Source organism: Salvelinus namaycush, chromosome 19 (assembly GCF_016432855.1).
Source record: "Salvelinus namaycush isolate Seneca chromosome 19, SaNama_1.0, whole genome shotgun sequence".
In the NCBI taxonomy this organism is placed as follows: Eukaryota; Metazoa; Chordata; class Actinopteri; order Salmoniformes; family Salmonidae; genus Salvelinus; species Salvelinus namaycush.
This window is the reverse complement of record NC_052325.1, coordinates 48,104,204-48,131,809: the sequence shown is the minus strand read 5'-3', so window position 1 is coordinate 48,131,809 and position 27,606 is coordinate 48,104,204. Positions and strand designations below refer to the sequence as shown.

The window sequence follows — 27,606 nt, the reverse complement described above, 5'->3', positions numbered from 1 at the left end:
TAAGTCTGTTATATATGATCAATATGTTATAGGGTCAGTCTGTTATATCTGGTGTAATTATCCTGCCTTATCTGGTGTGGAAATTTAAGGGAATTTAAGTATGCTCCCTCTAATTCTCTCCCTCTCTCCCTGCACTCCCAGAGGACATGAGCCCTAGGATCATGCCTCAGGACTACCTGGCCTGATGACTCCTGGCTGTCCTCAGTCCACCTGGTCATGCTGCTGCTCCAGTTTCAACTGTTCTACCTGCGTCTAGGGAACCCTGACCTGTTCACCGGACGTGCTACCTTGTCCCAGACCTGCTGTTTTCTCTCTCTCTCTCTCTCTCTCTCTTTACCGCACCTGCTGTCTCAACCTCTGAATGCTCGGCTATGAAAAGCCAGCTGACATTTACTTCTGAGGTACTGACCTGTTGCACCCGCTACAACCACTATGATTATTATTTGACCCTGCTGGTCATCTATGAACATCTTTAAGAAAAATCTGGCCTTAAATGACCATTTACTCTTATAATCTCCACCCGTCACAGCCAGAAAAGGACTGGCCACCCCTCAGAGCCCGGTTCCTCTCTATGTTACTTCCTAAGTTCCTGCCTTTCTAGGGAGTTTTTCCTAGCCACCGTGCTTCTACATCTGCTTTGCTTGCTGTTTGGGGTTTTAGGCTGGGTTTCTGTATAGCACTTTGTAAAAAGGGCTTTATAAATCAATTTGATTGAAACAGCACAAATACGACCTACTCAGATCATTCAAGATGGCGAAACACAGGTATAGGAACAAAGTGGAGGAGCAATTTAGCGGGTCGGACACGAGGCGTATGTGGCAGGGGCTCCTAATGATCACGGAAAGCCAGTCACGTTGCAGACACCAACACCGCCCTACCGGAAGACCTAAACACCTTTCTCTCACGCTTCGAGCACAACGACGACTCTAAGCTGCCGACGAGAGCACCTGAGGACAACGAGGGCTATGTACTTACGGTCTCCACAAAGGATGTACAGTATATGTCATTCAAATGTGTTAACCTTTGCAAATAGCATCCCTAGCCGTGCCCTCGGAGCATGTGCAGACCAGCTTGCAGTTGTGTTTTCAGATATCTTTAATCTCTCTTTAGCTTAGACCATTATCTCCACCTGCTTCAAGATATCCACTATCATCCCAGGGCCTAAAAGGGAAAGTAACTGAACTGAATGATTACTGACCCGTAGCACTCACCTCTGTCACCACAAAGTTTTTCAAGATGCCAGGTCAAAGACCACATCGCCTCCTCCCTCCCTGACACACTCAACCCTCTCTAATTCTCCTACCGCCCTAACAGATCCACTGACGATGCAATCGTCATTGAATTGCACACTGCCCTCACCCATCTGGACAAAAGGAATGCACATGTGAGGTTGCTGTTCACCACAAAGCTCCCCTGTTCCCTTCCTGCCCCTTATCCTGCCCCCACACCAAAGGATATTTACCATTGTTACAGTGTTAATATACAGTATTTTTGCATATTCATTTAAATATATATTTGTTTATAGTCCTTATTCTTAAATGTGTTTTTATTTCACTTTGACCTTTATTTCACTTTAGCCTCGTGTGGCTCAGTAGGTAGAGCGTGGCACTTGCAATGCCAGGATTGTGTGTTTGTATCCCATGGAGGACCAGTGTGGAAAAAAGTATACAAATGTACGCACTCACTACTGTTAAGTCGCTCTGGATAAGAGCATCTGCTAAACTACTAAAATGTACCTGTGTGCTTGGAGCTTAAGATTTGCACTGTGCCCTGTAATTTACTTTCACTATTCAACATCTAATCTAAAAAAAGAAAATGCTTGTATGGTTAGGAGGTGTCTGTCAATCTCTTCTAAGCAAATAGGCTTAAAGTGTGGGTCAGAATTAGCTGTCTAGCTTTATACATTAACTCATTCAAAACGCATAGCTGCTGTTATTCTGATCTAGTCATGTGTATTGCACCAGTTTCAGACCTAAATCCTGGTTGAAATATGTAAACATTGAGTCATAGGAGTCTATATCAGCGGGAGACTTTGTTTTCTTTGTTCTTTCACAATTGGATTCAACTAGCGCAATAGAGAAGGAGTTGAGAGTGGACTTGTTTGGTGCCGGCACTCCACCACTAATTAGACATTGTGTCATTTGATCTGGCAGAATCACTATGGCGTTAGTATTGTAATTCCCCCGACTGCGAGCCAGGGGAAAGCTGGGTCACATTTAGCAGGGCACAACAGAGTGCAATGTTTAACTGAACGGACATGGTGCTGTTCTGAATGACCAATTGAAGAACGTTGTGATCATGGTGGGCGATTGCACGTGGTGTGCTGCTGTACTCATTTTGCTATTTCAAACGGTCACCCCGCCACACCCACCAGACAGGAGCAAACATACCTTGAAGACTATTGAGGAATGGTGTGCACCATTGTGGGGAAACGTGACGTTCAGGTCGAACTATCAGAAACCTTAACAAAATGTTGAATCAGCTGAATGGACCCCGTAGTGTCATTTCAGGTGCTGGGTTACACAGGGCCAACCATGGGGCCTTAGAGACCCAACCCGGACCAGCCCGGCAACACCCACAAACACCAGCCTGTTCAGTTTGTTTATTTGGGCCCTGGCAACAGTGACCAAGGCAAGCAATCCCCCACAGACGTCATCTCCTCTTTGAGTAACACAAAAATCAATGGCTTACATTAACCCGTGTCAAATATAGGGAGCTTTGAGACCGTGCAGGTTATGTTCCTCTTACTGAAGATAATCCCCAGCGGCATAATCAGGAAACTCTCCACCGTTTAACAGTTCAATTCAATAAGGGCAACCTGAATTACTTTCATGTTACAGTGCCATGTGCTACGTTAGTTATTTCTCTGACACCGGTCATTGCCAGCGTCCTTCAGGGATTTAAAGACAAGGTCACGCCAAAAGGAAGAACAATGCAATATGGCAGGTGTCACGTTCCTGACCTGTTTTCTCTTGTTTTTGTATGTGTTTAGTTGGTCAGGGCGTGAGTTGGGGTGGGCATTCTATGTTATGTGTTTCTATGTTTAGGTTCATTGTCTGTTAGCCTTATATGGTTCTCAATCAGGGACAGGTGTTATTCATTTCCTCTGATTGAGAATCATATATAGGTAGGCTGTGTCACACTGTTGGTTTGTTGGGTGATTGTCTTCCGTGTCTGTATGTATGTTCGTACCACACGGGACTGTAGCGTTTGTTTGTAGTCTGTACCTGTTCGTGCGTTCTTCGTGTATTTGTAAGTTCTCATGTTTTAGGTCAGTCTACGTCGTTTATTTGTTTTGTAGTTTGTTAAAGAGTTTTCGTGTTTCGTCGTTCTGTTAATAAATATTCATTATGTATTCATCACCCGCTGCGCCTTGGTCCGCTCATTCACCACAAGACGACCGCTACAGAATCACCCAACCACAAAGGATCAAGCAGCGGTGTAACGGGAGAAAGCAACAGCGCACGAAGGAGGAATGGACATGGGAGGATGTTTTGGACGGCAAGGGTTGCTACACATGGGAGGAGATCCTGTCTGGAAGAGATCGCCTCCCATGGTAACAGCTGGAGGCGATTAGGAGAACAGAGGCAACCGGAGAGAGGAACCTGCGTTATGAGGGTAGCGACTAGCACGGAAGCCTGTGAGTCAAGCCCAAACATTTCTTGGGGGGGGGGGGGCTAAAAGGGAGTGTGGCGAAGTCAGGTAGGAGACCTGCGCCTACTCCCTGTACTTACCGTGGAGAGCGAGAGTACGGGCAGACACCGTGTTACGCAGTAGAGCGCATGGTGTCTCCTGTACGTCTGCATAGCCCGGTGCGGTACATACCAGCTCCTCGTATCGGCCGGGCTAGATTGAGTATTGAGCCAGGTGCCATGAAGCCGGCTCAACGCGTCTGGTCTCCAGTGCGTCTCCTCGGGCCGGCTTACATGGCACCAGCCTTACGCATGGTGTCCCCGGTTCGCCTACATAGCCCGGTGCGGGTTATTCCACCTCCCCGCACTGGTCGGGCGACGGGGAGCATACAACCAGGTAAGGTTGGGCAGGCTCAGTGCTCAAGGGAGCCAGTACGCCTGCACGGTCCGGTATATCCGGCGCCACGTCCCCGCCCCAGCCCAGTACCACCAGTGCCGGCACCACGCACCAGGCTTCCTGTGCGTCTCCAGAGCCCTGTTCCTCCTCCACGCACTAGCCCTATGGTGCGTGTCTCCAGCCCATTACCACCAGTGCCTACACCACGCACCAAGCCTCCTGTGCGTCTCCAGAGTCCTGTGCGTCCTGTTGCTGCTCCCCGCACTAGCCTGAAGGTGCGTGTCCTGAGCCCGGTACCTCCAGTTCCGGCACCACGCACCAGGCCTACAGTGCGCCTCAGCCGGCCAGAGTCTGCCGTCTGCCCAGCGGCGCCTGAACTGTCCGTCTGCCCAACGCCGTCTGAGCTGTCCGTCTGCCCAACGCCGTCTGTGCTGTCCGTCTGTCCTGAGCCTTCAAAGCCGCCCGTCTGTACTGAGCCTGTAAAGCCGCCCGTCTGTCCTGAGCCTTCAGAGCCGTCCGCCAGACAGGAGCCGCTAGAGCCGTCCGCCAGACAGGAGCCGCCAGAGCCGTCAGCCAGCCAGGATCCGCCAGAGCCGTCAGCCAGCCAGGATCCGCCAGAGCCGTCAGCCAGCCAGGATCCGCCAGAGCCGTCAGCCAGCCAGGATCCGCCAGAGCCGTCAGCCAGCCAGGATCCGCCAGAGCCGTCAGCCAGCCAGGATCCGCCAGAGCCGTCAGCCAGCCAGGATCCGCCAGAGCCGTCAGCCAGCCAGGATCCGCCAGAGCCGTCAGCCAGCCAGGATCCGCCAGAGCCGTCAGCCAGCCAGGATCCGCCAGAGCCGTCAGCCAGCCAGGATCCGCCAGAGCCGTCAGCCAGCCAGGATCCGCCAGCCAGGATCCGCCAGCCAGCCAGGATCCGCCAGCCAGTCCGGTGTTGCCCCTCATTCCGGTGTTGCCCCTCATTCCGGTGTTGCCCCTCAGTCCGGTGCTGCCCCTCAGTCCGGTGCTGCCCCTCAGTCCGGTGCTGCCCCTCAGTCCGGTGCTGCCCCTCAGTCCGGTGCTGCCCCTCAGTCCGGTGCTGCCCCTTAGTCCGGTGCTGCCCCTTAATCCAGTGGGGTTTATTTGGAGGGTGGCCATTTGGAGGAGGCTACGGAAGCGGGGATTGACTATGGTGGGATGGGGACCACGCCCAGAGCCTGAGCCGCCACCGTGGACAGATGCCCACCCAGACCCTCCCCTAGACTTTTGGTGGTGCGCCCGGAGTTCGCACCTTGAGGGGGGGGGGGGGTTATGTCACGTTCCTGACCTGTTTTCTCTTGTTTTTGTATGTGTTTAGTTGGTCAGGGCGTGAGTTGGGGTGGGCATTCTATGTTATGTGTTTCTATGTTTAGGTTCATTGTCTGTTAGCCTTATATGGTTCTCAATCAGGGACAGGTGTTATTCATTTCCTCTGATTGAGAATCATATATAGGTAGGCTGTGTCACACTGTTGGTTTGTTGGGTGATTGTCTTCCGTGTCTGTATGTATGTTCGTACCACACAGGACTGTAGCATTTGTTTGTAGTCTGTACCTGTTCGTGCGTTCTTCGTGTATTTGTAAGTTCTCATGTTTTAGGTCAGTCTACGTCGTTTATTTGTTTTGTAGTTTGTTAAAGAGTTTTCGTGTTTCGTCGTTCTGTTAATAAATATTCATTATGTATTCATCACCCGCTGCGCCTTGGTCCGCTCATTCACCACAAGACTACCGTTACAGCAGGTCACATTGAAAAATGCCCTACACATCGAATCAAAGTTTATTTGTCACGTGCTCCGAATACAACATACAAAATGCTTACTTACAGGCTCTAACCAATAGTGCAAAAAAGGTATTGGGTGAACAATAGATAAGTAAAGAAATAAAACAACAAAACAGGACACAATGCAGATAGCCCGGTTAGCCAATGTGCAGGAGCACTGGTTGGTCGGCCCAATTGAGGTAGTATGTACATGAATGTATAGTTAAAGTGACTATTCATATATGATAAACAGAGAGTAGCAGCAGTGTAAAAAGAGGGGTTGGGGGGGGCACACAATGCAAATAGTCCAGGTAGCCATTTGATTACCTGTTCAGGAGTCTTATGGCTTGGGGGTAAAAACTGTTGAGAAGCCTTTTTGTCCGAGACTAGGCACTCCGATACCACTTGCCATGCGGTAGTAGAGAGAACAGTCTATGACTGGGGTGGCTGGGGTCTTTGTCAATTTTTAGGGCCTTCCTCTGACACCGCCTGGTGTAGAGGTCCTGGATGGCAGGCAGCTTAGCCCCAGTGATGTACTGGGCCGTACCCACTACCCTCTGTAGTGCCTTGCGGTCAGAGGCCGAGCAATTGCCGTACCAGGCAGCGATGTGACCAGTCAGGATGCTCTCGATGTTGCAGCTGTAGAACCTTTTGAGGATCTCAGGACCCATGCCAAATCTTTTTAGTTTCCTGAGGGGGAATCTCTTCACGACTGTCTTGGTGTGTTTGGACCATTCTAGTTTGTTGTTGATGTGGACACCAAGGAACTTGAAGCTCTCAACCTGCTCCAATACAGCCCCGTCGATGAGAAGGGGGGTGTGCTCGGTCCTCCTTTTCCTGTAGTCCACAATCATCTCCTTAGTCTTAGTTCCGTTGAGGGAGAGGTTGTTATTCTGGCACCACCTGGCAAGGTCTCTGACCTCCTCCCTATAGGCTGTCTCGTCGTTGTCGGTGATCAGGCCTACCACTGTTGTGTCTTCTGAAAACTTAATGATGGTGTTAGAGTCGTGCCTGGCCATGCAGTCGTGGGTGAACAGGGAGTACAGGAGGGGACTGAGCACGCACCCCTGGGGAGCTCCAGTGTTGAGGATCAGCATGGCAGATGTGTTGCTACCTACCCTCACCACCTGGGGGCGGCCCGTCAGGAAGTCCAAGATCCAGTCGCAGAGGGAGGTGTTTAGTCCCAGGATCCTTAGCTTAGTGATGAGCTTTGAGGGTACTATGGTGTTGAACGCTGAGCTGTAGACAATGAATAGCATTCTCACATAAGTGTTGCTTTTGTCCAGGTGGCAAAGGGCAGTGTGGAGTGCAATAGAGATTGCATCATCTATGGATCTGTTTGGGTGGTATGCAAATTGGAGTGGGTCTAGGGTTTCTGGGATAATGGTGTTGATGTGAGCATTACCAGCCTTTCAAAGCACTTCATGGCTACGGACGTAAGTGCTATGGGTATGTAGTCATTTAGGCAGGTTGCCTTTGTGTTCTTGGGCACAGGGACTATGGTGGTCTGCTTGATACATGTTGGTATTACAGACTCAATCAGGGACATGTTGAAAATGTCAGTGAAGACACCTGCCAGTTGTTCAGCACATGCCCGGAGCACACGTCTTGGTAATCCGTCTGGCCCCGCAGCCTTGTGTATGTTGACCTGTTTAAAGGTCTTACTCACGTCGGCTACGGAGAGTGTGATCACACGAGAAGATCAATTCTAAACGATGAGTAATCGTACTGTACGTTTGTAAAGCATGCACAGTTTACAGGACTCCGGATAATAAGTGCTATCCTGAAGAAATGAACTACAATCCGGCATCGGGAACTGCCTCTATGAACGGTGGCCAAAATGTGACAGGCAGCATTGTTCCTAATTGTTGGCCAATTGCAATGAATGTAAGTCTGTGTGTGCAGCAGTTTTATGTAGTTGATATGGAGTCACTAGCTAGTTAGGGGCGGCGCGCTTGTTGTTAACATCGCTAGTTACTAGCTCTAGTTAGAAATGCTCTAGTTAGCGTCTATCGTGCAAGTGCTCTTTCAAGGTCCATGGCTTTTGTGGCGTTGTTGTGTAGAAGGTCCCCGGTGAGGGAAAGGTCACCCAGTGAGAGACAAGGACAGGACCTAACATGTTACAGTGTCACTACGTGACTCTGATCCAAGTTGCTGGGGGTTGCTGCAGAGAAGGGGAGGACGTCAAATGGGGGTAAGTGTACCCGGTGTGGAATTACTAGCTAGTTAGTGCGTTGGTTGCAACCAAGTCACTGGTGGTGACCAAGTGACATCCCTCCCTTAAGAGAAGTCATGGCTTTTGAGGAGCGATAAAACGCCGCTTCGTGAGTGTGAAGTGTTCAAGTCAAATGTTATTTGTCCACATGTACCGGATACAACAGGTGTAGGCCGACCGTGAAATGCTTACTTAAAAGGGGATTGTATTCGGCACATGTGACAAATAAAATTTGATGTGATTTGATTCCAGTGAGGGACAGGGATGGGGATCTACTGTGTTACATAAAAAGCTCAACCTGAACACAGTGGACTTCCTTTGTGGTGAACATGGCTTCTATAAGATGCTCACACATGTTTTTATACTGTTACTTAAACTTTCTTCCTCGCTACAGCCTAGTCTTTGATCATGACCCAAGATGGACAGGTGGGTTTATGTGAATAGAGCAATGACATAATACAGTGTATAAAATGGGTTTTCTTTTTACAATGCAGTTGGATCACCCTGACTGACCACCTTGATGGACCAGGTGGGGGAATTTAACACGGCCAGTTAAATCAACGTCTGCTTGAAAATCACAGACCACAGTGTCCCAGAAAGATCTACTGGAAATGCCAGTGTCAGCGAAATGCATGTTTCCTGTAACATACATGCAGTACATTACGTACATCAGACGCCCATACAACACAATACAACGTACTGTGCATACAACACCAACACAACGCATGCCCATACAAATCACATACAATGTAAAGGCGTTACTGTGAATTTGACAGTAGCTTACTGTAATATGAATATATCCCTTAATATTGACCCTTTTCGCCCAGTGAAATTCTTCCAAACTGGCAGCGGCTACAGTGCAAAACAGACCGAAAGGACATGGCAAAATGCTAAAATGGTTAAAGTTTAATACTTCCTGCCACTCTAATCTGTCCCCTATACATTTTGAATTGATGGGGCACTATAACCATATAGGAGTTCAATTGGTAGAGCATTCTCACTAATGGGTGCAAGAAATATACTGTCACACCTCAAAATATGTTAATATGTGAATTAGCCAGAAACAACAATACCATGCACCCACTAGCGGTCAAAAGGTATTTGGGGCACAAAAGATACGGTACTGTATTATACAGGGTGGAATTACAGTACCATTCAAAATACAGCAATTATTTTCCCGACCACCAAATTTTCCCACAATGCACCATAATTTACAGTATCCTGCAGTAAAATGTTTCAGAGTATTTTACTGTTGATAATACAAATAATTACCATATAATTGACAGTTTTCCATTAGTGTAGGCTACTGTACAAGGTATTTGCTACGCACAAACAATTACCATGATGCAAATACAACATCCCCACCAATGTTTGGATCTCATTAGATCTGTTTGGTATCGAAGCGCATCGTATTAGTCCATTTAAAACCCACTGCTATCAGCAATATTGGACATTGGTTTCCTTTACTATTTCCGTGAGAGTCGGGTATAAGAATCACACAAAGGATAAGGAGGTCCCAAGAAAACATGCTTCCTCAGTCCAGAGGGACAGTTAATGAGGCGTATAGTGCAGTGTAATAAATCTAGACACATCGACCCAGGCCAGTGCTATTGAGAGCAGCCCCTACCCTGACTCACAATGTAGCTGGCCAGCCATGCTCATTAGACACACACACACACACGCACACGCACACACACCAAGGGCGGTGGGTGCTGTTTAAGATGAGGGAGGATGATTTTTTTTCTTCTAATGAACATAGCCTTATTTCTATTACAGCATATAGGATGACTGTTATTCATATTCCATTCAACCAGCTCACTGTAACATCGATAGGCTTAGGCTACTACTACATGATACAATTTTCTCTATACCCATCATGATGTTGCTACAATCTAGCCTACGAATAAAGTTTACAACGTAGGTGCACAGGTCGAGAGAAACGTTTTAGTAATCAAGGTGACAGACACATGCAATACTGCATTGCACTGGCTATCTTTTGCTATCTAAGTGAAAGTGAAAGTTTAAAAAAATACAACCAAATATAGCTAGCTCTCTCTGTCTCTCTCTCTTGCTTCTCCTTCATTTTGGAAGATATTTTTTGTACAAAACGGTTCAACTATTGCCTTTCTCTCTCAGTCAACTACTCACCACATTTTATGCACTGCAGTGCTAGCTAGCTGTGGCTTATGCTTTCAGTACTAGATTAATTATCTAATCCTTTGATTGGGTGGACAACATTTCAGTTCATGCTGCAAAAGCTCTGATAGGTTGGAGGATGTCCTCTGGAAGCTGTCATAAGTACTGTGTACGTCTATGGAAGGGGGTGAGAAACATGAGCCTCCTAGGTTTCGTATTGAAGTCAAAGTACCCAGAGGAGGAGAGAAGCTAGCTGTCCTTCGGCTACACCATGGTGCTGCCCTACAGTGTGCTGCTGAGGCTACCTTCATTGTAAAACAGTTTGTTTTCATCAATTATTTGGTGACGTGAATATATTTAGTATAGTTTTATTTAAAAGGATACCTTTTGAATGTTTCACTTTTTCTTTTTATGAAATTTACTGAGGAGGGTGGTCCTCCTCCTCTGAGGTGCCTCCACTGACACACACACACACACACACACACACACACACACACACACACAGCCTTGCATTAGCCAGTAAACTGAAAAGGAGACGCTTGGCATCCCCTCAGTTCTGCTGAGATCCCAACACTAGGCTCAAAGGGATTCCATATGGACCGGTGTATAGTTGGACTGGTTTGCTCAGTTAGTTTGAAACCACCAACACAACATTTGAAACCACCAGCACAATTTCTTAAAAAACACATTGAAACCATGGTGACGAGAAATGATTGGAAGTATACGTTACTGTGCTGTACTGTAGTTTTCAGTACCTCGTCCGAAGCAGGGCATGTTAGACGTTCCCTTGCACTTCTTCAGGCTGCTCTCCAGAGACAAGGAGCAGGACAGAGGGTGCTCACATTTCTTCCCCATCCAGCCTTCCTTACAGTCACACCTTCCACAGTTACACTGGCCATGTCCTGGGGGGAGAGGAGGGAGATTGTAAAGATGAAGGGGTTGGGGAGGAGAAAGGGAAAATAGTGGAAAGATGAGGTAGAAAAAAGAGTGTGAGTAGATGGGGTGATTTAAGGTTGGGGGAAAGGAATGGAAGGAAGACGAGAGGGACAGAGAAAGAAGGGAGCGAGTGGGAGAGGGATGGAGGAAAAGGGACTGGAAAGGATGAGGGAGAATTTAATGTTGTGAGGGAGAGGTTTACTGTGTTTTGACAAACAAAACAGCATAAACATAAAAAGCTGTTCCAATGCAAATATATATTTTTTGAAACAAATCATAGGAATATACTTTATCATCACCAATAGAAGGCACAGTGAGAGCATCCATTACGTTTGCCCAATAAGTTACTAAAACCTCCTTCCTCAAAAAATATATTTGGAAAGTTACATATGAAACAGCATACCTTTTTATGGCTATAAAGTTTTACTGTTGTATTAGAACCAGATGGAAGAGTGTTTTTGGTGTTGGCCCTGTGTCTGTGATCTCAGGGTAGTCCTGAAAAACAGAACTGGGTGGAGTGTTTTTTTCCCTCAAACTGTATTATTCCACCCAACGCCCAATTTCTAAAGCTGAATCAGCTGGACTTTAATCAAGAACAGAAAGTATCCGGTTTCTAAAGTTCATGTAACCCTCACAAAGATCTTTGGGTTACTTTGACAAAGATTGTGTAATATAACGGTCTGTTTTGTGCCCATGTTGTTAGTTGATGTTACATTTTGTTCATAATCACCTTTCAATAACCTTACATACTAAACATTGCTATGATTCTATTGTTTGCAATTCTCTTCTCCCCTGTGTTTTCAAATTCAATCAAATCAAATTGTATTTGTCACATGTGCCAAATACAACAGGTGTAGACCTTACAGTGAAATGCTAAGTTACAAGCTCTTAACCAACAATGCAGTTTTAAGCAAATACCTTCAAAAAGTAAGAGATAAGAATAACAAATAATTAATGAGCAGCAGTAAATAACAATAGCGGGGCTATATACAGGGGTTACCGGTACAGAGTCAATGTGCGGGGCACCGGTGTCGAAGTAATTGAGGTTACATGTACATGTAGGTAAAGTTATTAAAGTGACTATGCATAGATAATAACAGAGAGAAGCAGCAGCCTAGTGGGGGGGGGGGGGGGGGATGCAAATAGTCTGGGTAGCCATTTGATTAGATGTTCAGGAGTCTTATGGCTTGGGGGTAGACGCTATTTATAAGCCTCTTAGACCTAGACTTGTCGCTCCGGTACCGCTTGCCGTGCGGTAGCAGAGAGAACAGTCTATGACTAGGGTGGCTGGAGTCTTTGACAATTTTTAGGGCCTTCCTCTGACACCGCCTGGTATAGAGGTCCTGGATGGCAGGCAACTTAGCCCCAGTGATTTGTTATTTCATTTTTTATTTTACCTTTATTTATACAGGTTTTTTCTCATTGAGATAACATCTCTTTTCCAGGATAGACCTTGTCCAATAGCAGCAGAGGGAACAACGTTTCAGACAAAACAACTTACTAACACAACATTAAACAAAACTATAAACACACATACAGTACAACAATGACATATTACATTAAAAACACAAACATCTTGACTAAAAACAGCTGGCCTAAAAACAATTACACTCTTCTATGATATATACATCGATCAAGTGTTTAAACTCCACCAACGAAACTAGATCATCACATTTTAAAATGTTCATGACAGAATTCCAGGGCAACTATTTCTACAATGTCCTGTTCTAATTTTTGGTACTGTTAGAAGCAAATCAGAATGGGACTGAATTTTATATTTATTTACTGACCTGACTAAAAAAGAACAGAGATAAAATGGCATTTTACCCAATATGGCCTTATAAATCAGTGTATACCAGTGTTTAAGACTACTCAAGGTCAATGACGACCAGCCAACAGCGCTGTAGAGATCACAATGATGTGTTAGACGTTTCTGATTTGAAATGAACCTGAGGGCTGCATGATACACTGAATCAAGTGCTCTCAGGGTAGTGGCTGAGGCCTGCATATATATAACATCACTAAAATCTAAAACCGACAGTAATCTACATCGTACCAGCTCCTTCCTGGTCTCAAAAGAAAAACAAGCCTTATGCCGGTAATAAAAACCTATTGTCAGCTTGAGCTTCCTTATCAAGTTCTCTACATGCACAGTGAAGCTCAGCTTATCATCAACCCGCACACCCAAATATTTGTACACTTTAACTTGCTCTATAGTATGTCCAGCCAACGTAGCAATGACATGATTTGTAACATGCCTGGCATTTGAAAATACCATGCATTTTGTTTTACCCGAATTTAGAATCAGTTTTAAATCATACAGATTCTGTTGTATGATGTTAAATGCTCTTCGGGCATTTTCAAAAGCTAAAGATAAACTACTACCACTTGAATAAAGAACAGTATCATCTGCATAAAAATGAACATCCGCTGTTTCAAGAAGATCCCCAATGTTGTTGATATACAAAATGAACAACAGTGGGCCCAAAATAGAACCTTGCGGAACACCTGAGCACACCTCTATGGACTCAGATTTACAACCATCCGCCATTACACATTGTGTAGGATTTGATAGGTAATTTATAAACCAATCTAGAGCATGACCAGTAATGTACTGGGCCATACACACTACACTCTGTAGTGCCTTGCGGTCAGAGGGCCCGAGCAGTTGCCATACCAGGCAGTGATGCAACCCGTCAGGATGCTCTCGATGGTGCAGCTGTAAAACCCTTTGAGGATCTGAGGACCCATGCCAAGTCTTTTCAGACTCCTGAGGGGGAATAGGTTTTGTTGTGCTCTCTTCATGACTGTCTTGGTGTGTTTGTACCATGATAGTTGGTTGGTGATGTGGACACCAAGGACCTTGAAGTTCTCAACCTGCTCCACTACAGCCCCGTCGATGAGAACGGGGGCGTGCTCGGTCCTCCTTTTCCTGTAGTCCACAATCATCTTATTTGTCTTGATCACGTTGAGGGAGTTGTTACCCTTGCACCACACGGTCAGGTCTCTAACCTCCTCCCTATAGGCTGTCTCATCGATGTCGGTGATCAGGCCTACCACCGTTGTGTTATCGGCAAACTTAATGATGGTGTTGGAGTCGTGCCTGGCCATGCAGTCATGAGTGAACAAGGAGTACAGGAGGGGACTGATTGAGTGTCTGATGCTTTACTTGCCTGTGATTTCTCGTGGACAGATTCTCGTGGACAGATCAAACGTCAAAAATCTGTCAAGGCTAATGTCAAATTGTGATTACGAGCAGCAGTTGTTCCTGGTTTTCGTCGTTGATTATTTGGATGAATCAGGATTGGGTGAATCCCGTATTTTAACCGGTGTGGTGATTTTCAAGCCCGTGTGCGGATGATACACTGTTTCCACTAGATTACACAGCCACAAAGTCAAAATTGGCTGTATCGTAAAAATGTGCTTTTTGGCCATGATTAACACAGGTGAAATTAGTGGAAGGGAGCGGTTTGTCCGAGAATTTCTGTTTGGAGACTTCACTTCCTTCCTTTGCACAAAAGGTAATCACAATAGTTAACGGCATTCCCCACAGAAGTAAAAAAAGATAATTTTACTTCTGGGTAACCGAGTTGCCCTTACAGTTGACCTATGTCAGTGCATGTTAACATTGCATTAACATTGTATTAAAGTGACATATAGAACGCATTACATTTGAGTGTTTCAGACAGAAGCGAACACAGCCAGTTGCCACCCTGTCTCACCTGAACAGAAGTCATCAGAGTATCTGTCGTAGGTTGCGTGACAGCTCCTCTCGTCACACTCGCAGGTGTCCCCGTGAATGTCACCCCAGTCCCCTGATGGATCCACATCATAGCATGTACACTCCCCACATATGCAGGTACCTATACACACAGAAACCCACACAGAAAAAAATGCACACACACACACAAACACACTCACAATATTTTCAAAATTTGGAGTTGATTCTGCTTTCAACACATTCCCAGAGAAAACACAGTCTAATCCTTTTTTAACTAAATGAATGTTCATGCACCACAGATATCAAACAATAGAGGACCTATGGGAACTCAAAGAATGTCAGAGTGACTACAAACATTATCTTTTGTATGGAATATTTTAGGCAGGAAAACCTTTTGAACACACAAGAGCCATCCTGCCTATGCCTCTTGAGTTTAAGGATTAGGAGGTTGGCTGAGACATTTTCAGTTAGTGGCAGTACCGCAATCAAAGTCTGGCTGAGAGGGAAGGCAGACTGATTCCCCCTGAGTCTCAAATCCTTGGTAGTGACCCCAGAGTGCAGACTGTTGACAAGAAAAGACCACTGCTATAAGATAGGAGGGACTGGGTTTGGGCAGGAGCATGGCAGTAGCCTTATTGGGCAGAACAAAAGCCAATGGCAGGAGCCTAGGGGTAAGGCACTGGGCAATGGCAGGAGCAAAAGCAGGAGCCAAGGTAGGGGTACGACAATGAGCAATGTCAGAAAGCAGGATCATAGGGTAGGGGGAGGAGAATAAGATTACCTCCAGACCTGACCATGCTTGACCATACATCTGCCTATACTGTACTTAATCTGTGTTAGTGGAACAACCGTGGCTCCCATGCCCTTTCTCGATCCTCCTTCCCACTCTCCTCTAACTTCCTAGCTCACGTAGCCCCAACTCTCTCTTTCATTCTTTCCCCTCTGGTGAGTCTAAGCCAGGGGGCCGGTTGAGCAGTTGCCAGTGGAAATCCCATTTTCTCTTATCAGGCGCGACAGGACAGGGCAGGACAGGGCAGGACACTACAGGATAGGGCAGGACAGGGCAGGACAGGACAGGACAGGGCTGGACAGGGCTTGACAGGGCAGGACAGGGGAGCCCTGGGGGGAGCCAGGTCAGTTGGCAGGCCTCTTGACTAGGGCAGAAACATGGCAGACTTGGCCTCTGGCCCTGGATCTCCTACCCCTACTGGGAACCCTGGAGCTCAGGCATCCCTGGCTATAGAGCCATGCCGTTTCATGCCACGAACAATATCCCTGTTCTAAAAACACGGATACAAAACCGCGAGTCCTGACTTTTACACTTGGACCTCTGAGACACACACTGAGTGTACCAAACATTAAGGACACCTGCTCTTTCCATGACATAGACTGACCAGGTGAATCCAGGTGAAAGCTATGGTCCCTCAATGATGTCACTTGTTAAATCCACTTCAATCAGTGTGGATGAAGGGGAGGAGACGGGGTTAAAGAATGATTTTTAAGCCTTGAGACAACTGAGACATGGATTGTGTATGTGTGCCACTCAGAGTGTGAATGGGCAAGACACAACATGTAAGTGCCTTAGAACGGGGTATGGTAGTAGGTGCCAGGCGCGTCGGCTTGTGTCAAGAACTGCAACGCTGCTGTTTTTTTTTTACACTCAACAGTTTCCTGTGTGTATCAAGAATAGTCCACCACCCAAAAGACATCCAGCCAACGTTACAGTGTGGGAAGCACTGGAGTCAACGTGGACCAGCATCCCTGTGGAACGCTTTCGACACCTTGTAGAGTCCATGCGCCGACGAATTGAGGCTGTTCATTAAAACAATATATATATATATATATATATATATATATTATTATAGGCTTATAATAGGTTCTCCAGCAAAGATTTTAAGTGTTTGCCTCTTTTGACATTGTTTTCAAAGAATACCAGCTTTATCTTCCCCCCACCAAGATAATATATGTAGCATTCCTACAACCCCTTTTCTTTAAGAACCATGGTACATGGCACATGTTGTCATTGATCTGAATTTCAATCAAATCATCAGGATCAAATCATTTTGTATGTGCATTTTGTATTTGCGCTCGTATTGAATGTTCACATTTAACCCAGAAATATTTCTGATGTTGACAATTTTCCAAAGCCTGCCAATTTGGGGCATATCATTAGAACCAATGAACAAACAAGGTGATTCAGATGAAAAGATGGGGATGGGGATACATTGAATTGGTCGGGAGACATCCACAGTGAGTTGTCAATCAAATCACTGAGTGAGCACGGGAGATGAGAGAATACTAGAGGGGGATGATCATTTTTCACTGCTATACATACCACTTATTCTTTGGAATAAGGATGCAGCGATCAAGCGAGCATCCGCTTTGAGCACTTATTTACCTTGATCCCTTTCTGATGATGATTTAGTGTCATCTTGAAAAGGCCCTGCTACAGCAATACAAATGTTCCTATTACTAATGGCTTGTTTCTATGTCAGTTTAGAATGAAGTTTTATACTGAGGTAAGTAACTTAAATGGTACGTGGAGAGTAACATATACACACACACACACACACTGGGTGTGTGTATTTCCTTTCACAGAGTGACTACTGCAGTCTGGGACAGCTCTTCACAGAGTGACTACTGCAGTCTGGGACAGGTCTTCACAGAGTGACTACTGCAGTCTGGGACAGGTCTTCACAGAGTGACTACTGCAGTCTGGGACAGGTCTTCACAGAGTGACTACTGCAGTCTGGGACAGGTCTTCACAGAGTGACTACTGCAGTCTGGGACAGCTCTTCACAGAGTGACTACTGCAGTCTGGGACAGGTCTTCACAGAGTGACTACTGCAGTCTGGGACAGGTCTTCACAGAGTGACTATTGCAGTCTGGGACAGCTCTTCCTCCTCCAGTTGAACACAATCTCACTGATTAGTCAGGCACCACAGACACTGTGGAAACCAAACACAACGCCTGATTTTGGACTGAGGGAAACTGTAGGTTTCTAGTAGGGTAACCCACCTGAAGGTTTTATTTCTGCATTGCTCTATCTGTTGCACCTACCACAATGTACACTTCTCTTTGAGTTTCAATGTATTGGTAGCCAGTTAGTCTCTCTCTCTCTCCCTTTCTCTCTCTCTCTTCCTCTCTTCCTCTCTCTCTCGCACGCGAGCATTCTCTCTTTTTCTTTATCTCTCTCTCTCTCTCATTTCCTCTCTCTCTCTCTCTCTCTCTCTCTCTCACTCTCTCTCTCTCTCTCCTCGTTCTGCAGTACAGGTAAGTAGAGTGGTAAAGGTGCAGTTGTATTCACACCGTGTCAGCAGTCCACTTGACCACAAATGAGAAATTCAGCTCTGTGGTCGAGTTCAGTCCATGTACCACTCACCCTTAATTTTTGCTGAAGAGCTCACGGGGACAATTTCTGCAGTGGGCTTTTTCTCCTGCCTGTCCAAGCTCAGATGAGAATTTCAGTGGAATATACAAAATGAGGGATTTTTTTTATCTTTCTCTCTCTCCCTTTCTACCCCTCTCCTGCTCTCTCGCTCTCTCTTTCTATCTCTCTCTGTTCTCTCTCGCTCCTTCTATCCCCCCACAACTCTTTTCTCTCTCTCTCTCTCTCTCTCTCTGTCTCTGTCTCTGTCTCTGTCTCTGTCTCTGTCTCTGTCTCTCTACACAGGCAGTAATAGTTTTGGAACTGTGCCAGAGGTAGCCCTCAGTCTCATCTGTACCTGTCAGTTAGCTAAGTTAGACTGAAATGAGGCCCTCTCATCTGTGTCTGTTTAGTCATACACACTTTCCCCGCCTGTCCCCCTGTCGCATCTCCGCAACAACAATCAACCTCAGTATCAATGGAGCAACTAAGATGATGAGACAAAGCAACAGGGTATGGATATCACCAACCACAGTATGATTGAATTATCTCAATATCTAGATGAAAGACATTGAGAAATGTTCTCTTCTGTTTTTTAATTATCTCTGTTACATGTTGCATCTGTGCTCCCTTTCTAGCTCTCTTTCTCTCGCCATGTCCTCTGCTCTTTTTCCATCCTCCCTCTCACTATCTGTCTTCCTCTTCTCTCTGTCTCACTCTCTCAGAGACTCAGTGGGACCGACCTCTGTTGCTGCAGATCTTGCCATCCGGAGACGTGCATCTCCGTTTGCTCTCCCACGGGCTGATGTCACACTGTAATTCACATTTGTCTCCATGCCAACCGGCCGCGCAGTAACAGTTGCCACAGTAACACTGGCCGTGGCCTGGAAGCAGAACAGAATGCAACAGTCACACAGAGACGAACAAACGACTTCATCTTTACATAGCATACAACAAGAAACCTGTTATCATCGTTGAATCGTTGGGTGTCACTGTGAAAACATTTTCTGCCTTTTTGAATATAATTATTTATTAATTATTTCATTTGATAATGTATATATGATGGGGACATATATATATATATATATATGTTGATTCGTTAACAATAGTTATAATAGTCCAGTAATAAACCATTTATACGGCATGTATATATATATACATGCCTTATAAATAGTTTACTACTGGACTATTATAACTATTGTTAACGAATCAACATTTCTGTCAACGTAGGTTTATCCCAGAGGATAATTACACAAGGTACTTTTACAGCCACATAAATTAAGGAAAGTAGTCCCCTTTTACAGTGCCTTAAGAAAGCATTCATATTCATAAAGTCAAAATGGATTAAATATTTAAAAAATTCCCCTCACCCATCTACACAAAGCGAAAAAGTGTTTTGATATGTTTGCAAATTTATTGAAAATCAAATACAGATATACTCTATCCCATTTACATAAGTATTCACACCCCTGGGTCTACTTTGTAAAAGCACCTTTGGCAGCGATTACAGCTGTGAGTCTTTCTGGGTAAGTCTCTAAGAGTTTTCCACACCTGGATTGCGCAACATTTGCCCATCATTTTTTTCAAAATGTTTGACGCTCTGTCAGCGCACTGGGCCTTTTAACAGTCCCGGTATTAGCGGACCGATATTGCCCTCTTTAGTGCAGGCAAAAAAACATTCTCAGCACCCCGCCCCCAAACATCGTCCCACGGCTATGTACCCATAACATGATGCAGCCACCACTATTCTTGAAAACATGGAGAGTGGTACTCAGTAATTTGCCCCAAACAGAGCAAACAGGATGAATCTTTTCACTCTGTCAATTAGGTTAGTATTGTGGAGTAACTACGATGTTGTTGATCCATCCTCAGTTTTCTCCTATCACATCCATTAAACTCTGTAAGTATTTTAAAGTCACCATTGGCCTCGTGGTGAAATTCCTGAGCGGTTTCCTTCCTCCTTCCAACTGAGTTAGGAAGGACGCCTGTATCTTTGTAGTGACTGAGTCTATTGATACACCATCCAAAGTGTAATTAATAACTTCACCATGCTCAAAGGGATTTTCAGTGTCTGTTTTTTTTTGTTTTATCCATCTACCAATAGGTGATCTTCTTTGCGAGGCATTGGAAAACCTCCCTGGTCTTTGTGGTTGACTCTGTGTTTTAAATTCACTGCTTGACTGAGAGACCTTGCAGATAATTGTATGTGTGGGGTACAGAGATGAGGTAGTCATTCAAAAATCACTATTATTGCACACAGAGTGAGTCCATGCAACTTACTATGTGACTTGTTAAGCACATTTTCACTCCTGAACTTATTTAGGCTTGCAATAAGAAAGGGGTTGAATACTAATTGACTCAAGACATTTCAGCTTTTCATTTTGAATTAACTTTAGAACCATTTTGAGAAACTGAATTCCGTTTTGACATTATGTGATGTGTCGGGGCAGTAACACAAATGTCAATTGAATCCATTTTAAATTCAGACTAAAACAACAAAATGTGGAAAAAAGTCAAGGGGTGAAGTACTTTCTGAAGACACACTGTGTATTCTGGTAATTAGGTGCACCTTTAATTACAGTTATTACAGACACCGCCGTGTTCCAAATGGCACCATATCACCTATATATATACATAAATAGATCATGAATAGGGTGCCATTTGGGACGCAGGCACTGTCAATCTCTGTGCTTTGAATCTCCTGGAAAAAATGGAATGACTTTGTCTCTCACAATGGACTGATGGGGAGAGAACATAATGTGTCTTATTTCAAATTAAATTAGCGAACGGTTAATTAAAGTTGACAACCAGGCGATCCCAAACCTTCGGGAACCGTTAGGATAAGTATAGTACCACCACTAAGTGATTCAGAAAACATTAGGTCAATCTTTAATTCACTTCCTATTAACCTTTTCTCCAATTAAACTGTGGAATGTTTTTCCTATTAAACAAGAAGGTTTACAGATTGCACTGTCAGAAGTGCATTTGATTGTGCAAAGCCTGTGGTCTTGTGCTAAGTTACCCGGCTGCTTGAACATACTGTACTGTACGTATGCCTCCCCACTGATGTTCAATCCCCGTGTCTATCCCCGTGTCTCCCACTCTATTTCTAACCTGTCTGAAAGGAATATGGCATTCCACTATCTTTGGAAAAAAGAGGTGCGTTTGATTTGCACGGGCACAGCATGTCCCAGATAGAGGGAGTTTGACACTTGCTACTGGTTGCGTACATTGGATTACTTTTCAGCCAGGTTTGCTGTCAGAGCTAAATGGGCGATGCCACAGGACTGCCAGTTCCTTAATCTAGTGTCAACTCCCTCTATATAGGGGAGATGCTGCTTCTTCTGAACATGCAATGTTAAGCCACTAGCTGCAATTGACTGAATCCCAGCTAGAGTAACCCGACCAGGGTAAGAGAGCATACCACAGCCAATACTGGAGACAGTTTCCATCAAATCCTGCATTAGGTCTTAAACAGTAAAGCTATTTGTTTAAATGATATTCTAAACCAGGTCAGAGAAAACAATTTGATAACACAGTCTGTCTCAGTGGAAACCATGGTCTGTTTGATGTGGAGGATGTATTCTAGTGGCTACCTCCACACACACCACACACGGTCTCAGGGGCGTACCTCCACACACCTCTCCGGTGTCCTCGTCCAGACACTCGCTGTCGTCACACTCACAGAAACGTCCTGTTACCAGACTCTTGCCATCGGGGTCGTGACACATGCAGCTGCCGCAGTGACAGGAGCCTGTCAGAGACACAAACGTCGGTGTGTGTGTGTGTGTCTGTGGTGTGTGTGTGTGTGTCTCATCTGTCTCTCTGTCTTGATGTGATGCACATTAAGGGGTGAGGACACAGCTGGTTTGCAGATGTGCTTTGGGAGGGGTTGTGTGTCTCCACGTTGGAGGCTCAGGCTGGGAAGCCTGTGCAGTGTTTGTGTGTGCATCTGCTCTAGGTCCGTAAGGCAGGGTGACAGCATGCTGTGAACGGATTTGCATTCGCACATGCTGATTGGTCTTGCAATCAGGCCACACACGTACTCACAAAAACACAGACACACAGACACGCGCACGGTCACAGGCAAGATCGTTAGGGTTATCCACAGGTGGGTATGGGGAAGCTGAAGTAATACACTTGTGCCTTCAGAAGTGCAAGCACGCCCATTAGGGCTCTGCTCAAAAGTAGTGCACTATATAGCGAATAGGGTGCAATTAGGGACGACGCCACAGCTACTTTTCCTGTGTCTGTGTCATTTTTTGTCGTGTACCTGTGCTCACATAAGAGAGAGAGAATAACAGAGACGACACAAGGATAATCAAGCATGTGTCATACCTTTGTTAGCGAGACAGAGCGAGGTGAGGTACCTGTGTCAGTATGAAAGAGGTTGCGGTGCGACGACAGTGTACAGTATACCTGCGTTGGAGCACACTACTCCCTGTGGGTTTCTGCACAGCTCCTTGCTCTTCTTGTTGGTCAGGTTACAGTCTTCCTGGTACTGGCAGGCCTCCCCGAACCAGTCCTCATCACACTCACACTTCCCACAGTGACACACACCGTGGCCTAGAGGGGGAGGGAGACGGCAGAGTCCGATCAAACGCTGCGAGAGGTGTAAGACCTACGTTAGAGCATTTAGAGACAATGGAGTATTTTTGATCGGCTGATGTTGAAGGCACAGTACATAGCGTGCACATTGGAGTTCTCACACGCAGACACACATTGTGTTGCTAATGCACGGGCACACAAGTGCACGGACACTCACCTGCACACACACCTAATCATACATTTCACATGTATGCGCACACACGTGGTTGCACACACACACACACACACACACACACACACACACACACACACACACACACACACACAACCTTGCATTAGCCAGTTAACTGAAATGGAGACACTTGGCATCCCCTCAGTTCTGATAAGACGCTAACGCTCTTCAGTCTAACCAGATGATGCAATAGTCCTCCAATCCAATCCTTACATTTTTATTTAACTAGACAAGTCAGTGAAGAACAAATTCTTACTTACAATGACGGCCTAGGAACAGTGGGTTAACTACCTTGTTCAGGGGCAGAACGACAGATCTTTCCCTTGCAAAAAAACCCAGCTCGGGGATTCGATCTAGCAACCTTTCAGTTACTGGCCCAATGCTCTAACCACTAGACTACCTGCCACCCCTTACACGACACAAGTAAGCCATGATGATTAGGATGTATACTATAGAGTATTCCTTCCTATTATAATATTATTCAAATATCACATCTTAAAACAAAGTGTTGGGAGAGAAGAGGGTTTAGGTAGAACGACACGTTTTAAAGAGGCTCCCAGTGCTAGGCCGTGTTGCTCTAAAGGCAGACCTACATTAGATTGCGTAACTGTTGTAATAAGGCCAGCAGGATAATAGGCTTAACTGCCTCTGACACCATTACAGACATGATTGCTAGACAAAAATAAGGATTTTAATTCTTCCTAATCAAAAAGGGTTCTGCTGCCTTAAGGTCGTCTCTCTCACACATACTTCCTCCCTCTCATTGATCTCCTTTGCTCTCTCTCTCTGTCTCTCTCTCTCTCTCTCTGTCTCTCTCTCTCTCTCTCTCTCTCTCTCTCTCTCTCTCTCTCTCTCTCTCTCTCTCTCTCTCTCTGTCTCTCTCTCTCTCTTTCTCTGCATTTCTCTCTCACACTCTTTCCCTCTCTCTTCCCCATTCGCTCTCTCTCTCTCTCCCTGTTTCAGCAGATGAAACATGACAACTTTGAAAAGGGAAGAAAATACCCAGATAGCACATAACGTTCTGAGAACAAAATGCTTCTTAGAGTTTGGCGAGCTTGGTGAGATTGGTTGTCCTTTGGTTATTTTGTATACAACCTTGCCACAACTTTCTGGGAATGGTGCAGGATAGTTGGCTTTGGAACATTCTACGCACATTTAAGGAACTTCAGCAAAGAATGTTTTTAATTTCTTGGTATTTCATTACTTTAAGTTAACAGAATGTTTTCTAAAAGTTCAAACATGGTTACATTTAATGTCAATTATGGTGGTGTTGTAGTAGCAACATTCTCCAACTGGTTTTACATTGGGAATGTTCTGAAATAGTTGAGAGAATGTTAAGAAACAACGTTCTTCTGTGGGAATTTCAGTACTTCAGCATAAGGTTTCCTACAGGTTTTCTCGTGGTTCTATTTAAAGTCATTTTCTCAAATTGTTTTCAGAGAACATTAAGAAAACTTTCCATAAAAACTTTAGTAACATTCAGAGAACGTTCTAAGAATGTTATTTAAAAACATATACATTCCGTTCTCAGCATCAACAAAACTCTCTATATCCTCTATCTCAGGGCTCTCCAACCCTGTTCTTGGAGAGCTACCCTCTTGTAAAGTTTTTGCTCCAACCCTAGTTGTAACTAACCTGATTCAACTTATCAACCAGCTAATAGTTAGAATCAGGTGGTCTAAATTAGGGTTGGAGTGAAACCCTACAGGACGGTAGCTCTCCAGCAACAGAGTTGGAGATCCCTGCTCTATTTTGTTAATTAAGTGTGTCAGGTGTATTGGCCACACCTGATCTTAATGAGTGCTTGTTTCCTTTGAAACGGGGTCTATTTGAATAGACTAAAACTAACAGCTTTGTATGAGTAAAAAAACATGGTATGCTAGCATTAAAAGTCTTATTGCAACATGTTCTCGGAACGTTATTTAATTACCTTCAAATATCCTCTAATTTCCGTTCTCAGAACATTAATAAAACCTCCAGGGAACCATAGTAAAAAGGTCTCAGAACCTCCCTTTAACCGAAAAATATACATTCCCAAAAACAGGCAAAATTTCCACTTCAGTTCTCAGAACGTAAAAAAAAAACACTCAGTTTTACCGGTCAGGAAACTTATGGCTTCATTCCCAGAACCAATGGGAAACCCCCCCCCAAAATTCCATAACTTCCAAGGAGCTAAATGTGCTAGCTGGGTACATTATGTTAAAACACATTTTCCAATAAATGTGTAAGAAACCATATTTGTTGTGTGGTTTCACAGCCATATTTGTTTGAATCACTTTAATCTTCTGTAAAACACATTCCAGTGGTGAAGATTAGCGGTTGTTGACTGTAAGTATATCTAATTTCCGTCTCTGAAATTGAGGGCCAAAAACACATTTAGGTATTCTGGGGGTTTGTGAAACTGCTTTGTCTGTGGACCATTACTCATAATTCTAATAGCTGAAGTGTGCAATGTTGAACACGGGGGAATTCATACAATGCATATGAGGTCTGTTGACAAGTTATTATAAATGTTGCTCTAGTCGCGTTTTGCTGGGGCCTTGCATGTCATACTCCATCATTCGTCTGCCTCGTCCATCATGGAAATGTGATGTCCTCTTCAAGGGCTATCCATCAGGCCATAAAAATAGGCCTTGTCCTCATCACGCTCCTCTCATTACTGATCTGTCCCACCAGACTGCAGAGTAGTTTTTTTTATACCCAGGTTATTTCATATCATGTAGTGTTGTTCTATCCAAAACACTTATCTTAAAAATATCCATGCAAAAAGTGGAAATGTCCACAATCAAATGTCTCCGTTCTATCCCCTTGTCGCTTTTGTTTAAGTACACAACTCAAGTGAAGGTTTCCAGCTCAAGTATTTACTGATTCGGTGCTCATGTATTTTATTCAATCCTTCTTAAAAGAAAGGGGGAAAAATGTAGGATTCATCTGTCATGCTAAGTATTTTGCCAATGTGGCAATCAAAAATAAGTCATTTACTCAAACAACTGAAAAACAACCCCAAAAGTATGGAGAAATGTTTGTTATCTAGATGTAAAATAGATCTATATTATTATTATGAAGTACAACAATGGTGGCTAGCGGTGGACAGAATGTGTCCTGTGGGTAGCTGTAGAGCAGCTGTATTCTCAACAACACTCGCTTCTCTGAGTGTTAAAGCCATCATCAAAGCTGTCAGCACGTCACAGGCCGAACCCAGCCCCAGAATATGGCGTCCATCTGAATAACCTTCAACTGAAAGACACATAGCCAAGCCCGGGCAGGCTGAGGCTTCCACCATCACAGCTGTACATGTTACTATAGTGTATTGAAGTGTTTGTACGACTTAATGACTACGCTCCCACGTCTTTTTGTGCTCTCGCCAACTCATTGTCAAGCCATGGGGCCCACATTGTCAAGTCTATGGGGCCCATATGTTGATGGAGGACAGAGGAAACTTGAAGTGTCAAAACTTGAAATGAGTTTAACTTTGATGGATAAACAGATGCATGGTGAGGTCTTTGTGCATTTTCATCAGTCTCTGTGTGGCCGGTGCCTAAGAGATAGCAGGGCTTGCTGTCCCTCCTCAGTTTAAGAACTGTCTCCCTTAGTCATAGGGTGCCCAGATCCTTCTTTACTGATTGACAGACATATTTAGCCAATGACACACTCGGACAGATAGACCCAGCCAATGATAATGAGGCAGATAGACAGATTCAGCCAATAAGCCCTTGGGAAAGACTTGATCAAGCCCAGCAGCTGTGGGAGTTAAAGATAGGTGATGCACCGTCACCATCAGATAAACTGTTTATGGGGAGAGAAGCAATGACTCATTCAGGAGGCTAATTTGAGTGTTTTATATTCGTCACGTCTTTCCTGTCCGCTGATAAATGGGGGATATATCATTTAGATAGAGGTGAACAACAAAGTGGGCTTGTTTGAAACACAGTTTAAGATAATAATGAAGCAATCTTGAGTGATATAACCTACCCTGAGTGTTCAGCTAAAAATGGACAAAGATGGTGATGTGTCATTCCTGTTATGAGCTACTAATTAGACGTTACCATGACACATCCAGCTGTATATGGAGTGGATTTCAACAATATATAAACACAGGGATATGTAACATTTCAATTACTCATGAAATTAGCTAAAAAGAGAGAACAGGACTGTCATTAAGAATCTCAAACTAGTTTAAGTTAACACCCACACTAAAACAGTTTATTTTTTAAACATATGAAAAATATATATTTTTATAATTATATATATTTCAGCAGCTTAGGGAAAGAAAAAAAATGCATGAGCCCAAAAATCTATAGTTGATGAGAGTATTGAGATAGAGGCGTGTGTTGTTGCAGAGACTAGCGCTTGTCAAAAATAAGAGCCGGCATAAATCCTCCCATCACGACGATATGACGGTTGTTTAGGGTGAGCTCCGTTCTGTAAACCGCTGGCTGGCTCTGTGGAAGACTTGTGTCTTCCACAGAAGACACAAGTCTTCTGTGGAGTCTTCAGTTAATACAACCTCCACAAGTAAGCATTTCACTGTTAGTCTACACCTGTTGTTTACGAAGCATGTGACAAATACAATTTGATTTAATTCAAGACTATTATACAAAAACGATGAGGACCCCTAGCTGAAAACCTGGTTCTGTAATGAGCAAATTA

At 44.7% G+C, this 27,606-nt stretch overlaps 1 protein-coding gene across 1 annotated transcript in view; it reads right to left on the bottom strand.

Moving 5' to 3' along the window:
- itgbl1 (integrin, beta-like 1) overlaps positions 1-27,606 on the bottom strand; it is a 119,526-nt gene that overhangs the window by 68,144 nt on the left and 23,776 nt on the right. Inside the window, exons 4-8 of the mRNA XM_039014351.1 lie at positions 22,596-22,742; positions 21,808-21,930; positions 18,920-19,060; positions 14,811-14,951; positions 10,908-11,054 (exon numbers count right to left, since the gene is read on the bottom strand). Of these exons, the coding sequence (XP_038870279.1) occupies positions 10,908-11,054; positions 14,811-14,951; positions 18,920-19,060; positions 21,808-21,930; positions 22,596-22,742 (699 nt within the window). The remainder of the gene's footprint in view (positions 1-10,907; positions 11,055-14,810; positions 14,952-18,919; positions 19,061-21,807; positions 21,931-22,595; positions 22,743-27,606) is intronic.